The sequence below is a fragment of the Sinohyriopsis cumingii genome, chromosome 9 (assembly GCF_028554795.1).
Source record: "Sinohyriopsis cumingii isolate HCF-2022 chromosome 9, ASM2855479v2, whole genome shotgun sequence".
Classification (NCBI taxonomy): domain Eukaryota; kingdom Metazoa; phylum Mollusca; class Bivalvia; order Unionida; family Unionidae; genus Sinohyriopsis; species Sinohyriopsis cumingii.
The window spans coordinates 42,616,969-42,637,102 of NC_142969.1; the positions used below are offsets into that span (position 1 = coordinate 42,616,969).

Consider the following 20,134-nt stretch of genomic DNA (forward strand, 5'->3'; position numbering starts at 1 on the left):
ACAAGATAGGCTATACATGGCGGCCAGTATAATGGTGGAGGAAGAACCCGGGAAAATCCCAGAAAGAACCACCGACCCACGAGAAGCTACCGGCAAGCTTTCTCACATATCCACATTGGCAGAGCCCGAGACTCGAACCCACGCAGACAGAGGTGAGATGGCAGTGATCCGGAACGGAGAGCGCTTTAGACCACTTGGGGCCCCTATTGAATTAGTCAATTTAATCTTACGAATCGTTCCAAGCGTATGCCAACAAATCAATATTCAAGTCCTACAATTTATCCTTATGAGTTGAATAAATTGCATTAAGATATGTAGGTTCAAATAAATTACACTTACTCTCTACAATATAAAACCATACTATTTTAAATATTATACGTATATGACGCTGCATTATTATTATTATTATTATTATTATTATTATTATTATTATTATTATACGTATATCAAGCGGATAGACTTCACGTTAATATAAAGCTATTGACTTGCATTATTATTATACGTATAGCAGATGGGCTTCAACTTACCTCAAACATTCAAGCTCCTGTCAGACTCATACCAGGTTTATTTGTAAGACATTTAAAATTCCTAGTAGGTATTTAAACAGTGGGAATATTCAGTGTGAAAGTAATTAAATACTTACATGTACATCTGCTTAAATACCTTCTTGATCGGATCTAAGTGCTTCATTGGAAAGTAGCAATGGAGTGTGAAGAGAAGAAAAAAAAAGAAAAAAAATCCGATACAATAAAAATGCAATTTACAAATAAAACAATACTTTTTTCCAGGACATACATTATTATAAATATAGATCCGTAACTGTATGAATGTTCGTTTGGAAAAATATAATGGAAATGCTTTTAAAGCTGTTATTGTTGAAGCAAACACCATCGGATGGCTTTACAGGATAATGTAGGCTACGAGACCAGCATAGTGGTTAGAGCGTCAACCCCGGATGCGGGAGGTCGTGGGTTCGAACCCCGGCCGAGTCATACCAAATCCTATTTTTGTCCTGACATTACTGGTGGAGAACACCAGCGCTTGGCACTAAATTGTGCTGGAGTTTTCAGCCAAACTAGGTCGGACTATCGGTTGTTCGCTAGTAATTAATACATTTATTTGACTGACCTTTTGTGGCTAACGATAAGTAAAATCTCTTGTCTTTTTAGAGCACTCACTTTTGTAGTATGAATCCCTGTCAGAACAGAACACTGTGTATCTATCAATTATTGACCTGAATACGTGTTAATTGCTTACGTATGCGTAGAAGCGAGCAGTCTAGCATTGTTAGAGATGAAGGCTGAAAACTCCAGCACAAGTCCTGTGTGTCAAATATCGCTGGTCTCCGCCACCAGTAATATCGGAAGAAAAAAAAAAAAGAAAAAAAAATAGGAACTTTATCCAGTCACCTACCGGTTTTCTTCATTATATTGTATACATTTTAAGAAATCAAAATGGTATGCAACCTCTCTCATTTACAGGATTTTAAATCATTTTATTTTCAAGCTTGCACACCAGGTCGAACATAATTTAGCTATTGTTTTCACCGGCTAATAGGTTTGTAAGATGCATAGTGCCTCGGATATGGTTTAGTATTTAAGCATTTAAGTGACCGGATCACAAAAGAGTGATTCTGAAAACAAATGAGTGCTAAAAAAATTCCATATTCTGATGAATATTTAAATTAACTCATTCCTTAAAGTATCGTGCAAATTCCCCATAACATTTAAAATGAGAATGATTTAAAAAATAAAATCACGTAACTTTTTTTTGTCGTAAAAACCAAGACTCCGGAATATTGTCATTGAGCCAGACTTTTCGCATAATTTCGTGAAATGTTCGCTCTTAGCCTGGTTCCCGGCACATTTGTAGCCTCCTCCATAATGATAAGAGAAACAGAAAGCTAGTCTATTTTCCGCCGTACGGAATGTTTGGCGAAGATCTCACGGAGCCACGCGATATATCATATTTAATCGAGACTATGATCTCGCGAAAGGCCCTTATAGTTATGGCCGATAGGTCAGAAAATCGATCTACTGACTTATTGGATAGCAGGTAAGGCATTAAAAGCTATATTAAAGCTAGTTTGGTGACATATATATTGGGCGAAGGTATTTGTTAGGATTTGAAGGAGTATGATCAGCTGTTATTCTCCGTAAACAGCAGTAAAAATGGCATGTCCTTCGAAAGTAAAGGGTATTTTTGCAAATTGTTCATTATCATCTAATTGTTCCATTATAGAATTGTTTATTCATTTTAGATATAAATTTTACTTAACATATTTTGCTTGTTCCTACCATTTTAAAACGGCGTATCTCGAAGTACATAGACTTTTCCCCATAGTTACAGGCACGACAGCCACACAGGGAAAGAAAACATAATTGGTTGCCTCCCTTTTGTCAACGAAAATTGTTGTTGTTGTTGTTGTTGTAGGGTTTAACGCCATATTTCAGCACAAGATAGGCTATGCATGGTGGCCAATATAAATGGTGGAGAAAGAACCAGGGAAATTCCCTGAAAGAACCACCGACCCGACCCACGAGAAGCTACTGGCAAGCTTTCTCACATACCTACATTAGCCGAATCCGAGACTTGAACCCACGCAGATGGCAGTGATCTGTAACCAATTACAGTCGATAGTTTTTCAGGGCTAACCTTGGAAATATTTTTCTTTGCTCCATGAAATTCGTCAAATTAAAAAATTGGAGCCACTTTTCAGCCATTTTATGCCAAGATTCAGGGACTTAAATATAAGCATAATATTATATTGGCCCTATATTTAATCTGTATAAACATGACAATGAAACAGTTTTTACATGTATTTATTACATTTCAAGGCACAAGAATAATTACTGATATATATATATATATATATATATATATATATATATATATATATATATATATATATATATATATATAACAATATTGTTATATACACTTGAAGTTCAAACATACGAAAAGCAAGAATGAATAAGAATGTATCTTTATAACTGATAATACAAAATACTGCTTAGTCTTTATGAAAAATGTCGCTGACACTTCATCAATATCCACCTCATTTTCTTCCCCAGACCATTTCTTAAATGTCTGTCTGAAATAAAATTTCTCAACACTGGACCCATCAATACAAATTCTCATTAAATTTGTCAGAGTAGAATCTGATAGCCTGACACCTGGGGCCTCTCTGATTTTAGTTCGGGCCCATCCTGTATTCAAAGTGAGGTGCCCGTCAGGCTTGTCATAACTAAAATTATTTGCCTGAGGAAATTTTGATTTCAAGATATTGACATACGTGCCTTAACATGGCACAGTCTAAATCAGATCACTGTCCTACTGAATAAAATATTTATTCTGAATTAGTTCTTTAGGGGCACATGAACTGCATGGTATATTTTTGTTTTATTCCTTCTTTTAATTTAATCATGGTAATTAAACTTTACATATACAGTAGATGAATATCAGGTGTTAACTGGCTGATTTTCTTTGGCGGAAATGGAGGTGCGATTTTGTTTGCAGAGAAAATTTCACAGCATTCACAGTGATCATTCATTTAAGCTAATTGGTTACTATAGTACTGTTGTAGTTGTATAACCCTTTAGTTACTACAGCTGTAGTGCAGTTTCACTACTGCTGAGTGCTATCACATCAGTTACTGAGACTACTACTGAGGCTGGTTGCTAGGCTGAAATCTAGAGCATCATCAAGGCTGACTACAGAAACTGACAATAAAAACATAGTTACATTTATATTCATTATTGCGTTAGTTTTTGTTTGATTTCAATGAAAATACCTCAGCTTACCTTGTATCGCAGAGATCTCGGAAATGCTTAATTACGCTTATTTTGACGCCAATTTTTGATCTGGGATTCAGAAAATCACTGAGGCGGGAGTCCTTCGTACGCATGTAAAAGGTGTGCAGAAATTTCAAAGACTTGCCAGTCCTGCTTTAGCCACCTGCTTTGTGGGAAAATGTGTTGGTCAGTTAGCTGTGCTGATATTTACAATGACAGAATTCAGTGATTGAAAGACCCCTTGATGTACATACATGTTGCCATTATAAGAATACATCAATAAGAACATGATGAAATAGCTGGGCGGCAAGTTCTAAGGCTTTGACTGGCCTCCGGGTGGTAAATATACTGATATTTACAGTGATTGAATTCAGAGTCAGAAAGACCCAGATATGTACATGTGGTCAAATAATAAAAGTACATCAAATAAACAACTTTAGCTTTTGTTATTGTGTTCATTTACGAATGTATTGAAATAAATAGTGCGTGAGAATCCCATTCGTAAATTTGGATAAGTATTTTGGGGTTAAACGGCAAATTTACGAATATTGTAACGAGATCGAGAAGAGTGATAAAGCTGCTAGAATTGATAGTTATGATAGGACAGTAGCTAAGTATAAGAAAGTGTGTGATGCCCTAGCTTAGTGTTTAGAATAAGTCCTTACTTGGATTGACACAATTCAGTATCACTCTGATGGACGAACAAGAGCTATTTAAGAGGTACATTGACTGACCATACTTTTTAAAAAATTGCCCCTTGCCTCAGCCCGGTTCTAGTGTTGTAGCAAAATGTATTCATCAATACATCAGTAGCTAGGCCTAGTTTTGATATCAGTTACGTTGACAAACAAACTCTTGCCCATTCACAAGCATATGTTTTGATAGCTGATTGAACCCTTTTCCGAGTAAGGTAGCAACTATCAATTTCCTACATGATATCCTTTGATGATAAAACATACATGTTTTTTAAGATCAGAATCGATGATCTGGATATATATTAACTGCCTCTTGTACACTATTTCGTCATAAAATTAGTTTGAAACTGTAAGTGAACCAGTAGGCCTAACGGGAAATAATGGCGCACTTCACTAAGTCTGGGATGTACCAGTTTATTAGATTGTCTGTTTTCGTAAATCATCAGGCAGATGTTTTCAGAAAAATAAACAAATCATTGCAAGCAAAGCCAAGGTATTATTTTATTAAAGTTTTAACTTTAAAATGCAAATTACACGTATGTAGGTCAGAAACGTATGGGACAATGCTATGTTGTGGCATTCGCGAGATGCACTTTAAGGTCTATGCAGTTTTTCAACTTGACACGTATTTGCGAAAATACGGGAAACAACCTTGCAAATCAGATACTATTTAACCATGGGCTAAAATTACTACAGGGACATAGAAAAATAAATAAACCATAAATTTGCAATCCTGTCAGTGGACTGTTGTAATGAAGCTATATTAAAGTGAGTGATTACATTACGAAAACCTCTCCATCTAAAAATAGATGCACTCACGTCTGTGTTGATTCTGTAGGAAAGAAGGGACTGTAACTTTTGATGGTGGGATTCCTATTTTAACCTCCTAGCGAGACCTATGTGTAGTGTCTGTTATTCATATATTTCCACTTTATATATTCCTACATCCAATCATACAAGAAATCCCAGTCATGTAAAGTCTTTTGAATCCTGCAAAATAAATCCAATATTTACATATGTACATATAAAAACGTGAATGAAATCCACACTATGATTACAAAGTTGAGAATGATACTTCTCAAAACAGTCATTATCCACACATAAATGACGATGTATATTCCAAGATATGCCGACATCTCCATCATGTTGGTTTCATACCATTTCAGGTCTTGCTTTTGGTTCCCCATTTCTTGGCATCGTCATTTGTTTGTTTCACAAGCTTTTCCACCATATTCAGGAAAAAAACTTGAGATAAAAAATCTTTCTTGTTGCTTAGTGGTCCAAGCTTGATTGTAGAACAAACATGAGAATAAAAATAATTGAACTCGAACACTACGAGGTCATCACTCCATTGTGCAAGTGAGCCGTACTCCTCCTCATCATCTGATTCAAAATCACTTATATCTGGTGTTGAAACGGGACTAACATCAATATCTGATCCATTTTCTAAGAATGATCCATTAAACTTTTCGATATCGCTTGCACTAAACCTTTCAGAGTCACTCATATCTGAATTGGAATCCATTTTTGTTTATGTCAACTCCATGTGTTTTGTAAAGTGCAGAAAAGCCCTTACAATGTGTCAAAATTTAGCCTTTCAGCTTTCAAACTTGTATCAAAATGTTGAGTAAACAGTCCTCTCATTGGTTAATCAAAAATATGTAATCTTCTATACTTTTAACCAATCAGGGTTTAGTTAACATAGTGGTCACGTCTGCATAGACACTGGGGTTTCAAGTACTGCTGAACTATACGCACATAAGCAACACTGGGGTAGTAAACGAGGCTTATCGTCATTGGGGTTCAGGAGCTATTTACAGGTGATGCTTAGATGTGGCAGTCGTAGCTACATGACTAAATCATCTGAAATTTACGTGAATAATGTTTAATCTTAACGTTATACTTACTAAAGAAAAAAATGTGTGATATTAATTATTTTGTCCGGTGCCTTATTTAGATGTGTGTGATTTGGATTTTGAATGTAGCTTTAAAAATTGTTCAATCATATCGCTACGATGTCTGCCATTTGGCAGTTTAGACATAGGGAGCCCCAAAGCTATGGGAAGTAGTATAGGCCTTACCTGGTGTAAAATAAAATTGAGAGGCTCCTTCAGACTATGAGTTCAGATTGTGAGGCCCTAAGCTGAGGCTTGCTTAGCTTATGCCTAAATCTGGCACAGATTTCATCACTACAGTATTTACAAGTGATAAAATAGAATATGGCATCTGTGGATTGTACATGTTATATTTATTTATGTACGCTTTTTTTTTTGTTGTTTTTTTCTTCTTCTGAGAAATGAATATTGACAGACATAATGTAACAATCGGGACTTCTGTGAAAAATTGGGAGATATTTTGAGATCGGGAGGTAGATGAGGAAATACCCCAAAATTTTGGATGTTTTTCTTCTCTGGCTTGAGAGTTGACAGATATGAACTGTCAGGGCTTGAGTTTATTTAAGTCATCAGCCCGGGGCCTGTGCCTAAAAAAAAATTCTTTGAGCACTGACCAGTACAGTACATAAACTGTTATACCAGACAGCAGATTCAACTTGTGCAACCCAAATCTGGTCTCCTGTCTGTCTGTCTTGCCCTGTTTATGTGTGTATTCAAGGACTGGCTAGTATTGCATCACGGGACCACATGATCTGTCATCTCATCAAAACTCTGAAAAACTCGGCAATTTATGGAATCGTGGTATCTTCCATGCAATATAATCACTACCCACTTAAGATATTTAATTTATCAATATTACAGTCAAATTAAAATCTGTAGAGAATTACATACGCAAAAGGAAAAGTTTGATTTCTGGTCTCCTTTAAGGCAAACAAATCAGAAAATCTAATGAAGATACTTTTTGTTTTAAAAATTAATCACTGAGTATCATCCATTGCCTCACTACAGTATTTCATCTCTGTTTACATGTGAATCTTGACTGCTGCAAAAGCCTGAAAAAGTTTAGTACATTGCTTGGGATGGGGTTATGTGACCATATCAGACGGCAACTGTAACAGTATACATGTGTAACTGACCAATCAGTACCCTGTTTGCATGAGTCATAGTAACACTGGTACTATCTACGGGCAACTGCCTCTTTGATACCACTCTGTTAAGACCTCACAGCAGTCGTTTGTTTATATTGAAGTTATTGATAGTTAGAACACTGCGTCTCATCTTATGTTTAAATGCAATAATACAACAGCAACCATGCAAGATAGCTTCAAAAAGATTTTGAGCTGTTTAGCCCAGTTAGAAACATGGAAAAAAGTTATGTGAAAATCAACTCCAGCTACATGCATTCTCAAGTTATTGGCGACACTTACTTTTCAGAAAACTGTCTCAGTAAATTTTTGAGCTACAAGCCTAATATCATGTTAGTCTTTATTCCTCAACATGTACGTCAACATATATATTTTTTTACAATTTTTTTTGAGGGGGTCAAATTCCCAACTCTCCAGAATCTGGCCCACTTGATATCGAATGAACCCAGTCGAGCTTCATTAAAACATTTCTTAGTACCTGTTCAGTATAAGAATATGGTGCAGTTATGACTGTCAAAATGTGATAAATCTTTTAACATAAACTTCACCATCTTTGCAAGCCAGGGTTCTGAAATGTTTATCTATCTATTCCTTGGTGGATAGATCTAATGTTTCAATGTTTTGTACTAGCAACATTTATTGGATTTCATGAGTTGCCTCCCTTAGTATGTAATACAAACTAACCAGTAGTGTGTAATAGCGGTGCATTGTAAATCGGAAGAAAATGGGGGAAGCAGTTGACTTCAAAAAGGATAATGTGTGAGTTTAATATTGAAAGTCTGTCTATATACCATAGAGAAGAGATTGCATGTGTATTTGAGGGAAAGGATGTAATTGTGCAAACACAGTTGGCAGTGGAAAAAATGCTCATTTATGAGTCCATTCAGGCTGTATGCTCCCTTGTCTCCATCATGTAGGAACAGTGTTCAGATTTGAATAACTTTATTCTGATTGGATGCAGTGGCTTGCTATTAAATCCAATGAAATTCACAGACCCAAAGCACTGAAATATTGGATCAGCCTGCCAAAGTGTAGATAGATTAACATATCGGAAATTAGGATGGTGAAGATGTAACTTCACTTACATGAGTGGCCATACAGAAGTTTTTTGTTTTAAGCGCTTCATTCCTGCAATATGTGCTTATGTCTTTTATTAGAATAATTAAGATCCAGCCTCTAATTGGTTATCATGGAAATATTTTTATGTTTTCTTTTAAATGATTGGGCACATCAACTAGGTTTTTTTTTCCTAAAACACTTTAGGATTCTGTAGCTGATTCTTAATGAAATGTTTATCATCAGACTCCATCAATGCACTAGTGCAGTGCTGTCCAACCCGCGGCCTGTGGGCTGATTTTAAATGGCCCGCCAGAGCTCGAGCAGCTATATATAGTCGTTGCTTTTCAGTTTTCTGCTGCGGCCCTTGGCTTCAAGAAAAACATTTATCAGTGGCCCATGGTGTCTAAAAGGTTGGACAGCACTGCTCTAGTGAGTCCATGTTGAAAATCTTGTTATGGCTTCTGAAGGAATAGAAAGTAATGTTGATATGGATTTTTCACCAGAATACTAATTATGAAGCTTAGTTGGTCTTAGATAAAATGGCCAATAAGGCCACCACAGTGGCTAGAGGTGTGCAGTATAGCAGTTTACCATGTATTTTTTTTCGGTGGTACATGTATGTAACCACTATTTTTTCACAGTACTGGTAGTTCTGTACTTCCCATCAGTAAGAAATGTATAGAAAATCTGGAGTAATCTTGTTATGAATTTAACGATATTAGCAGCATGTTTTAATATTTTACACATATATTTATATCACATATTTGACAATTATCATGTGCCAACATCGTGGCCAAATGGAACGTTGTGAAACGTACAGGTCAGATCCAACATTGGGAACAATTTTGCATTAAAACAAACAAAATATAAAATTCATTTTTTAGTAATTGACTATCACATGGTAATGTGTTAAGTATATATAACCATGTAACCATTCTAAGATTTTTAGGATAGCAGTTGTTTCCTGTTTAAATTTTAAGTAACTTCTCTCGTTCACTCTGCTAAATATGTTATCTGAGTATTGGCATCCCATTCATTGTTTCCCTGCCTGTTATATTAACAGAGTGGCTAGTAAATTGTGTACTTCATTGTTCACACTTTCTATTTCTGTCAACAAACTCTCTAAGGTTGGCACGATGTCTGTACGGATATCATATATTGCTTAAGTTTTCTCATCCTACTTATAATAATAATAATAATAATGACCTTATTTAAAGAGGGTAACACAATTAGCTAAAAACTAATCTACCTTGAGGCCCTCATACAAGGGAATTCATTTATTTAAGCTGCATCTCTGAAGCCACTGGATATATTGGGTTTGGAAGAAGGAAATAGAGTGGGCATTTCTAATCTCAGCTGGAATACTATTCCAGAGCAGAGTTCCAGAGTATTGGAAACTTTTTTTAAATAACTCCTTATTTGGTTTGGGAATTTTATACTGTTTGGTTGACATGGATCGCAGGTGGGGAGTATTACCAGGTAGCCTATACTGGAATAGTGATTGTAAATATTCAGGAGCACTATTCTGAGATATCCTGTACATTAATTTGGCTTTTCTCAAACAGATTCGGTCTTTAATAGGTAATATTTTTAACCTACCAGCTAAACTTTCCTTGCTTTCTTTCTGGATTGATATTAGCCCAAATGCTCTTTTTTGAAGATGTGCCAGCTTTGCTATGTTTTTATCATTTGAATTACCCCATACTGTACTACAGTAGTCCAAATAGGGTTGTATGTAACTGTTATAAAATAGTTTCCTGTGCCTTTCAGGGAGAAAATGTCTTATCCTACTGAGAAGCCATAAACTTGAATTGACTTTTTTACTGGTATGTTTGATATGTTCAGTCCATGATAGGTTATTATCTACCAGAACACCAAGTAGCCTATCATGACAGACTATTTGCAGATTTGTATCCTTCCATGTCAGACATAGTTCATCACTATCAAGATTTGTCCTTCTTTGCCGTGTTGAGATAAGTAATATTTTAGTTTTACCAGTATTTACCACCATGCCATTACATGTGCACCAGTTTTCCAGTTTGTTTAGTGCATTCTGTAAAGAAATTTCGAGCTCATGCTTTGTGTTTTGGATGTCTGACAATGTTGTGTCATCTGCATAGAGATCTGTAGATGTTATTGAGTCTCTTAGTAAAAGTGGTAGGTCATTAATAAATAAAATGAATAGTAGTGGACCTAGAATTGAGCCTTGTGGTACTCCATATCTAATTGTTTCAGGTTCAGACAGAACATTATTTATGTAAACATGTTGTGTTCTCTCATTTAAGTACGAAGTAAACCATCTAATTGTTCTTTCATCACACTGGTAGATTTTCAGTTTCTTCAAAAGGATTTCATGATCCACCATGTCAAAAGCTTTCCTGAAATCTACAAATAGAGTTCCTATTATTCTACCTTGGTCAAGTGCTTGAAGCCATTTATCAGTTAGGGAGATCAAGGCAGTCTCACAGGAATGGTTCTGTCTAAAGCCTGATTGATTAGGGTGTAACAGCAAGTGTTTGGTTAAATATGACATGAATGAGTCATGGACATGTTTTTCAATCAATTTTGACAAGTTTGGTAGCATTGAAATTGGTCGGTAGTTATCAGCATCATCCTTAGAACCAGATTTGTGAATAGGAGTTACTTTTGCAGTTTTCCATATTTTGGGGACAGATGAGGTTGCAATACTTAAATTAATTATGAATGTTATGCTATCTACAATAGCAAAGGCAGAAGATTTAATGAGTCGTGGACCAATCTGATCAAGTCCTGTAGCTTTCTTGGTATCAAGTTCACTGAGACATTTTTTAACAAAGTTTTTTGACACTGGTGGGATAGAGAAACATACCTCCTTTGAGATTTTACTGCTGCAGAACTTTTTCAGTTCATTAAAGTTGTTTTCTATCACTGGCTCTTTTAACTTTGTGGTAATGTTGATGAAAAAATCATTGAAAACATTTGCAATGTCAGTTTCATCAGTGACTATGGTGTCATTTACCAGAAGTGAGTGAATTTTATTTGTCTGTATTTTGTTCGTTCCTCCAGTGAGTTCATTGAAGACTTTCCAAATGGAGTTTGTGTTGCTCTTTTTGTTTTCAAGCAATGATTGATAATAAGTTTTTTTAGCTTTTTTGATCATACTTGTTATTTTATTTCTCCATACTTTATATTGTGCATGGTTTTCCATAGCCTTGAATTTGTCTCATGTTTTCATAGTATCTAGGATTTCAGTAGTAAGCCAGTTAGGTTGAATATCAGTCTTTACTCGACGTACTTTCAGTGGTGCATGCTTAGATACTACATCCATAAATAAGTCAGTCCACACCCTCATGGCTTCATCTATGTCATCCAAATTTTGGATCATACTCCATGGAACTTTATATAGGTCATTGAGAAATTGTTCTTCATTAAAAGTTTTGAACGATCTGTAAGTGATCGTTTTATGTGTATTTTTCTTATTTTTCTTGCATTTAACCTTTCTTGTCAAAAAAGTAGGATAGTGGTCACTAAGACCAACATTCGGTACATTAACACAAGCCACATTGTCTGGTAGGTTAGTATAAATGTGATCAATAAGAGTGCTTGATTTTTCTGTTACCCTTGTAGGCTCATTTACCAGCTGGTCTAGGCCTAATGATTCAATAAATTCCATCCAGTTGTTCCTTATTTGAGTATTGAGAAGGTCCTTATTTATATCTCCGAGTATATATGTTTCTTTCTCCTGTGCTAGAACATTTTCTATTTGTTTCAAAAAGTTGTCATTCCAAAATGCTTTGGAGGAAGGTGGTCTATAAATGAAACCAGCTAGGAAAGATTTTGCATTATTTTGAGGTTTTTAGATGACACGTTATACAAAAATGAACATACACATAGTAAATTCATCAACTATAAAAGTATAAGTGACTGACTATTTAAGTTTGGGGTGGGCTTTGATTTTCTTTTGAGCTGAGATATTTCATCTTTTATCTCAAGATATAACAAAATCTTGAAATAATAGTGGATGTAATGTGTATTTTGTTATAAGCCAGAGTGAGATATTATTTCCCAGCTATTGTCAGATGGAAATATTCAAAAATGTCTCAATATACCTGGGTACTAAATATTTCATGGTACTCATCTCTAACAGTGGCCATCTTGAAAATTGAATTATTGCTGTGCCTTCTGTATGGATGGTCGTATCACCTTGTCAGAAGACATGATGTCTAATAGGTCCTAGATGGAAGTAGTGCTGATCTGATGTCCATCATGGCCACTGCAATGGCCATCTTGAAAATCTTTTTTCACTACTACTTCTGAATAGATATTATTATGGGGTTTTCATTACATGACTTTATGATGTCTAGTTGGTCCTAGTTAAAAATGTTACCAGTTTGAGGTCCAGTATGGCTGACACAGTGGCCATCTTGAAAATCTTGTTAATGCTAATTTTCCTCAGTGGATGTTCATATCAATATGGGCTTGTAATTTAAACAACTCATTATGATATCTAGTTGGTCCTAATCATGCCATTCCAACATTCAGTATGCTTGCCGCAGGGGCAGTCTTCAAAATCTCATTATTATTTCTCTTTAATGAATTGTCATATCAGAATGGCAGGGCTCTCTGGGACTTGATCTTCCAGGTCATATGCATGTGAACTTCACAGAGGACACTGTTTCTTCCTGTAACCTGCCCGCCCCCAGTAACAAACATCATCTTCATCAGGACAGTCCCTGTTTTCACATTTTGGTTAGCTGTAGGCTGATTTGAGTAAAGATGTATGAAGCCAGTGTGACTAATTAAAAGTTGATCCTTATCATTGTAATTATCTTGTGAAAAGGACTGTCCCTCAGAAGGCACCCTTGCTTACTGGTAAATAAACAGTGCCCCATCATAAAAGTATTCAGAGCTTTCCCAGACGATGTTGTCAAACCATTGATATGCCATAATAATAATAATGTTATTTAAGTGTGTGATTTGGATTTGGGGTATCATGCCACAGACATGTAACATCATGTCCCACCCAGACACACTGTCCTGACACCAGGCTGACCAGTCCTAATACTGACCTCATAATGTTGAGTGCCTTGCGAGGCAGCTCTTGGTACCATTTTTATAAATCTTTGTTATGACTTGGCCGGGCTTGGAACCCATGACCTCCCTCATCTGAGGTGGATGCTCTAACCACTAGGTCACTGGAGCGATTATTTAAATATGTGTAATTTCTATAGGGCATTATAGTACGAGACTTTTTAAAACTGTACAGCAAAAGTATGTTGACTCATAAAATGAGTCAGCAAAATATTATTTTATATGGCCAACTTCCTATGGTGCCGACCGCTCCGGTGGCCTAGTGGTTAGAGCGTCCGCCTCGGATGCGAGAGGTCGTGGGTTCGATCCCCGGCCGAGTCATACCAGAGACTTAAAAAATGGTACTAACAGCTGCCTCGCTTGGCGTTCAGCATTAAGAGGTTAGTGTTATTACTGGTCAGCCTGGTGTCAGGATAATGTGACTGGGTGGGACATAATGCTACATGTCTGTGGCATGATGCCCCCGTGCTAGACATCACTATAAACTGCCACATTGCAGACATCATAGTGATATGACTGAAAAATTGTTAAAGCTACGTTAAAAATAAAAATCACATCACATCACATCCTATGGTGCCACACTGTGTATAGGAGCATTTCTTGGAGTTTGCAGTATTTTAGCCAGTTAAATGGTGGTTGCTAAAGGCGACAGTTGCATGGGAATTTGCTTCATCCATAGCATACTTGCTGCAGCCCTGTTTATGACGTATTGTGGAATATGTTTTAATTAAAAAAAGCGCATTTCCTTGCTCTCAGTGGCATTCCTGCTCTAGTGTCTAATCCATGGCTGGGGGCATTGGGTTAATCATTATCTAGAGCTAGTGCCATGATTGTCTTAAAATACATTTCTTGTAGTCCTTATATTGGGCTGATTGGAGTGATTTTTTTTAGAAGTTTGCTAATATACTTTTCATGATAATTTAATGGATTTATACAGTACCTTTGGACAAACTGGATCAAATAAAGATTTCCCCACAGTAGGCATTGGGGGCATAAAAAATAACTAGTTTTTAGACAATAATAGGCATAAAAATATGGAATCTTGAAACATAATTTGATTTCTTTATTGTTTTTCCACACTGCATAATGTCAAGATTCTGAATTCTTTGTAGTTCCACTACTTGTACATGTTCTTACAAGTGCATTTTTAACAGTACATGTACTTGTTCTGTAACTTAATACAACAAAAATACTTGTATTTAAACTTGAAGGCTTTTAAAAATACTCTGCACTCTGTCTGATTGTGACCTTTTTATATCTTTTACAGCAGCTTGCAGAGAGATCTATCCCACATGTCCTTCAATTGGTCTGCTGTTTGTTCGGATGATGTAGGGGCTTCCAAGCGCAGTAAGATGTCCCACACCCCCAGCACTCCTAGTTCTGGACACAGTTCAGTACCAGGATCTTCTAGCAGCAGTACAATTACTACCTGGGATATTGATGCGGGACTAGCTGCAGATTTTGATGGATCTTTGTCGGGTCTAGGATCAGAACTTGGCAGTGCCCCATACAATATGAGGTATGAGCGGCACTACTGTTTCACTAGAAATATTAGTTGGTATCAGTAGTTTTAACTCTAGTTGTTTTTGCATGCTGCATGTTTCATAGATATGAAATAGTGACCCATATTTAACACATTAACCCCTGGCGACGAGTATACTCGTCGTACTTTACACACCTGATCTCCCGCGAGCCTCGCTAAAGTGGCTGAGTTTGCATAGCTTGTCTCCCGAGCGCCGAGTTTAAGAGGCAGTATTTAGCAAGGCCTTTATCCCACATGACGAGTTAACTCGGCGCAAACCATTGGTTGATTTAAAGCCATTTCCTACTAATGCAGGCAGTTTAACCAATCAAATTTTAGCTTACATAGATATAGCGCACATTGCTGAACAGCGGGAAATTTTTTCACTTCGATATCAGTTGATTTAGTGAAAATATTTCGATTTTAAATTGATGCAGATTGATGAGAATCAGCCTCTAGGAGCAGACTTTTACTTGACGGATTCTGATGGAGAATTTTCTGGATTTTAATTAGATGAGATTGATAGTGACATCGAAAAAGCTAATGAAAATAACAGTGGTAGTGACGAAAATGAGAATGTTGAAGAAGAAGAAGAAAATGAAAGTAGAGCTGATCGATGATCGTAAATGATAAAACACACATTGACAAGAGGCTATACCAAGGACCAGCAACGGATTTAGACCCTGATGCAAATGCATTTGATTTCGTGGAGCTTCTTTTTCTTTTGAATAATCGTTAAATAAATGTTTGGGAAATATACGTTGTTAACATGAGTGTTCATAGTTCAAGGTTTGTTAAGTGTTTTCTTAGTTTTAAAAATTTCAGTGAGAGTTCTTAGGAAGAAAGGTAAGTAAAGAGCAAGTAAAATATGCCCATTTGTGTACAGTATTCACAGGATGTTTAGTTTACAAGAGACGACAAGTGGAATTTTTGTTTACATAAAATATAATTATTTCATGTGTTGATGGTGTTAATAATTCTTTGTGAATTCATAATGGATTTTATGGATTATTCACGGCAAGAGAAGCAAATTGGCAAGTACATCGTTTGTTTTCACCATCATGCATTAGTTTTATTTCTGCATGTAGCATGAAATTTATACCATTATGTAGATGAGTTTATTGAGAACTGCCGTGCCAAATTTCAGCTGAATTAAATGAATACAAATAAAATAATAATAATTTTATTGCAAGTAGCCCCCTCTGTAAAAATCTGCAATCCAACAATCCAATTGCTGTCAGCTAGTCCCAGGGATACAGGCACTGGAAAGGATAACACTGCTCTAGGTGATCTCTGCAAGTATGCTTCAGGGGACTGTCTAGCTGTTTGGCTCAGGGGTTAATGTGTTAATAGTATTGCAAATGAGAATGAAGTGTCCTGAGATTATGGCATAAATCAGAGATCTCGGAAACGCTTAATTACGTGTATTTGGACGCCAATTTTTGATCTGGGATGCAGAAAATTACTGAGGCGGTGGTCCTCCATACGCATGTAATAGATATGCGGCAAAATTTAAAGACTTGCCAGTCCTGCTTCAGCCACCTGCTTTGTGGGAAAATGTGTTGATCAATTAGCTGTGCTGATATTTACAGTGACAGAATTCAGTGATTGAAAGACCCCTTGATGTACATACATGTTGCCATTGTAAGAGTACATAAAAAAAAACATGATGCAATAGCTGGGCAGCATGTTCAAAGGCTTTGACAGGCGGCAGTGTGGGAAAATGTACTGATATTTACAGTGATTGACTTCAGAGTCAGAAAGACCCAGAGATGTACATGTGGTCATTTATAAAAGTACATCAAATAAACAACTTTAGCTTTCGTTATTGTTTTCAATTCCGAATGTATCGGAATAAGTAGTGCACGAAAATCAAGACATGTTGAGACTTAGACAAAATGCCATTCGTAAATTTGGATAAGTATTTTGGGGTTAAACGGCAAACTTACGAAGATTGTAACAAGATTCAGAAGAGTACTAAAGCTGCTAGAATTGATAGTTCGGATAGGACACTAATTATATGTAAGAATGTGTGTGATGCCTAGCTTAGTGTTTGGAATAAGTCCTTACTTGGATTGGCAAAATTCAATATCACTCTGCTGGACGAACAAGAGCTATTTAAGAGGTACATTGACTGACCATACTTTTTTTAAAATGCCTCTTGCCTTAGCCCGGTTAGTTCTAGTGCTGTAGCAAAATGTATTCATCAGTAGATCAGTAGCTAGGCCTAGGTTTGATATAAATTACGTTGACAAAAAACTCTTGCCCATTCACAAGCATATGTTTTGATAGCTGATTGACCATTAACCCTTTTCCGAGTAAGGTAGCAACTATCAATTTCCTGCATGATATCCTTTGATGATAAAATACAAACATGTGTTTTAAGATCAGAATCGGTGATCTGGATATATATTATCTGCCTCTTGTGCACTATTTCATCATAGAATTAGTTTGAAACTGTAAGTGAACCAGTAGGCTTTACGGGAAATAATGGCGGACTTCGCTAAGTCTGTGATGTACCAATTTATTAGATTGTCTGTTTTCGTAAATCATCGGGCAAATATTTTCAGAAAAAATATACAAATCATTGAAAGCAAAGCCAAGGTATTATTTTATTGAAGATTTAACTTTAAACTGCAAATTATGTAGGACAGAAATGTATAGGACAATGCTATATTGTGGAATTCGCGAGATGCACTTTAAGGTCTAATCTATTTTCTGACTTGACACGTATTTGCAAAAATACAGGGGAAAAACAGCAAATCAGATACTATTTAACCATTGCCTAAAATTACTACAAGGACGTAGACAAATAAATAAACCATAAATCTGCAATCCTGTCAATGGACTGTTGTAATGAAGCTATATTAAAGTGAGTGATTACATTACAAAAACCTCTCCATCTAAAAATAGATGCACTCACGTCTGTGTTGATTCTGTAGGAAAGAAGGGACTGCAACTTTTGATGGTGGGACTCCTATTTTACCAAAATGGGAGTCCAGGACTGTTTTAAAATCTTAGCGAGACCTCTGATAAATAGACACTTATCTATGACCAAAGGCAAGTGAAAATCAGATTCAGCATGTGAAACATTGTACTACATTAGTTTGGTGAGTGCAATGTTTGGACATCTGTTTGTAAAGATTCACCAACCTGCATATAAAATTATGTACTTGTCTCAAATGTTGACTAATTATTATAGTACTAATATGGGTCGTGTTTTTTCAGGGTTGCATATTGGGCATCTGATTGTAAAAATCCTGTTACAAATTGTTTAATCTCTGGGGTCATAATTGCATAAAAAACAGGATTGTGTGAAGATTTTCATAAATCATGAACACTTTATTTCCAAGAAATTGAGAAATTACCCATTTTGCTCTTGTACATTGTTGCTGTTGTTGAATTTCATTTGGTTGAAGAATCATGATTAGCTGTTTGTGCCAGATTTAGTTGATGTTCAGCTGTAAGTTGATTCTTCATTTCTTTTATACTTTGACAGCAAGGCTAAAATGTTCATTACTGTTTCAAAACTTGAGAATGGACATGTAAATAATTTACTGTATGGTGGAAATGAAGCATGGTTATGTTATTTTACTAGCTAATGCAAAACACATCCAAAACCTTTAAAATATGAGCTAGTGAAGGAGAATAAGGATTTTCATTTTCGTTTTTTAACATTAATTTAAATGGGGAGACATTATCCTGTGAAATTTATGGGGTTCCAATTTTTGTGGTTTTTTGTGGGCAGGTCAGACCACAAATTTAGAGCCGCAGTGAAATATCAATGATGCTGGCGTTCACCTTGTCCCATCATATGCAGTGAAATGGCGTCACCTGTTTCTTTCTTTGTTTTAATACCACAGTTGTCATTAGTGACGAGAATGTGAAAATATACATTAGGATACGAACAATGAAAATGCTGGAATAGATTGATTACATTTTGATTTGAGTGCAAAATTTCATGAATACAAAAATCCATGTAAGATTGTAATGAATCTACCCGATGTAAAGCAATAAATGCAGATTTACGCACTATTTGTGTTGGGGCCCCAAGTGGCAGAGTGGTCTAAAGCGCTCTTCGTTACGGATCACAGCCATCTCACCTCTGCCTGCGGCAGTTCGAGTCTCAGATTCAGCCAATGTGGGTATGTGAGAAAGCTTGCCAGTAGCTTCTCGTGGGTCGGTGGTTCTTTCCCGGGTTTTTCCGGGTTCTTCCTCCACCATTAATACTGACCGCCATGTATAGCCTATCGTGTGCTGAAAAATGGCGTTAAACCCGACAACAACAACAACAACAACTACTATTTGTGTCCATTATTACCCAAAGCACACATTGTTCCTATTATAAATACAGCTTTTGCACATGTAACTAACTGCAAAATAAACAGTATAGTCCTGCTTTCATATAGCACATTTCGGTCGGGGTCTTTCTGATGGACTGCTTTATCATGAATATAGATAAACCATTTTGCATGAATTGGCTTAAAGGTAGATGTTTTCAGGTCAACTGAGACCTTCTAAATGTACGTCTCCACTGTCTTCCAGATCATTTAACCAATTAATCACCTGTGTTGAATACCACTCATGAAATCATACTCATTGAAAGTTGTTATTAAAATAACTTTTTAGTGCTTGTCAGAATGTAAAGCAACTTTTTTAAAACTTTCATATGGAAATATGAAGTTAACTCGATCCCGTCTGTAGGCGTGATCTGGTTTCTGCATTCATTGGTCGATCCCATCTCCAGACATGATGAATGTGTGTTAGCTACAACGTCTCTGATTGGTTAGAAATGGGTTAATTCCAAGAACTAAACAAATATTAAACCAATCAGAAATGATTTTACTTTCATTTGTAGAAATTTGAATTGTTCAGAAGCTAAGAGCTACTGTTTGAGAGCGGTTGAATTACACATGTTCTGTTCATGAAAAATTGTAAATGATGGCGGACGTAA

General features: G+C 36.2%; 1 protein-coding gene across 4 annotated transcripts in view; it reads left to right on the plus strand.

The window, feature by feature from the left end:
- Window positions 1–1,935: 1,935 nt before the first annotated feature.
- Window positions 1,936–20,134, plus strand: part of LOC149791629 (transcription factor CP2-like) — a 103,980-nt gene continuing 85,781 nt past the window's right edge. For all 4 annotated transcript variants that reach the window (XM_089970186.1, XM_089970188.1, XM_089970187.1 and 1 more), the window contains exons 1-2: window positions 1,936–2,055; window positions 14,926–15,177. In XM_089970186.1, the coding sequence (XP_089826312.1) occupies window positions 1,982–2,055; window positions 14,926–15,177 (326 nt within the window). In that variant the 5' untranslated portion in view covers window positions 1,936–1,981. The remainder of the gene's footprint in view (window positions 2,056–14,925; window positions 15,178–20,134) is intronic.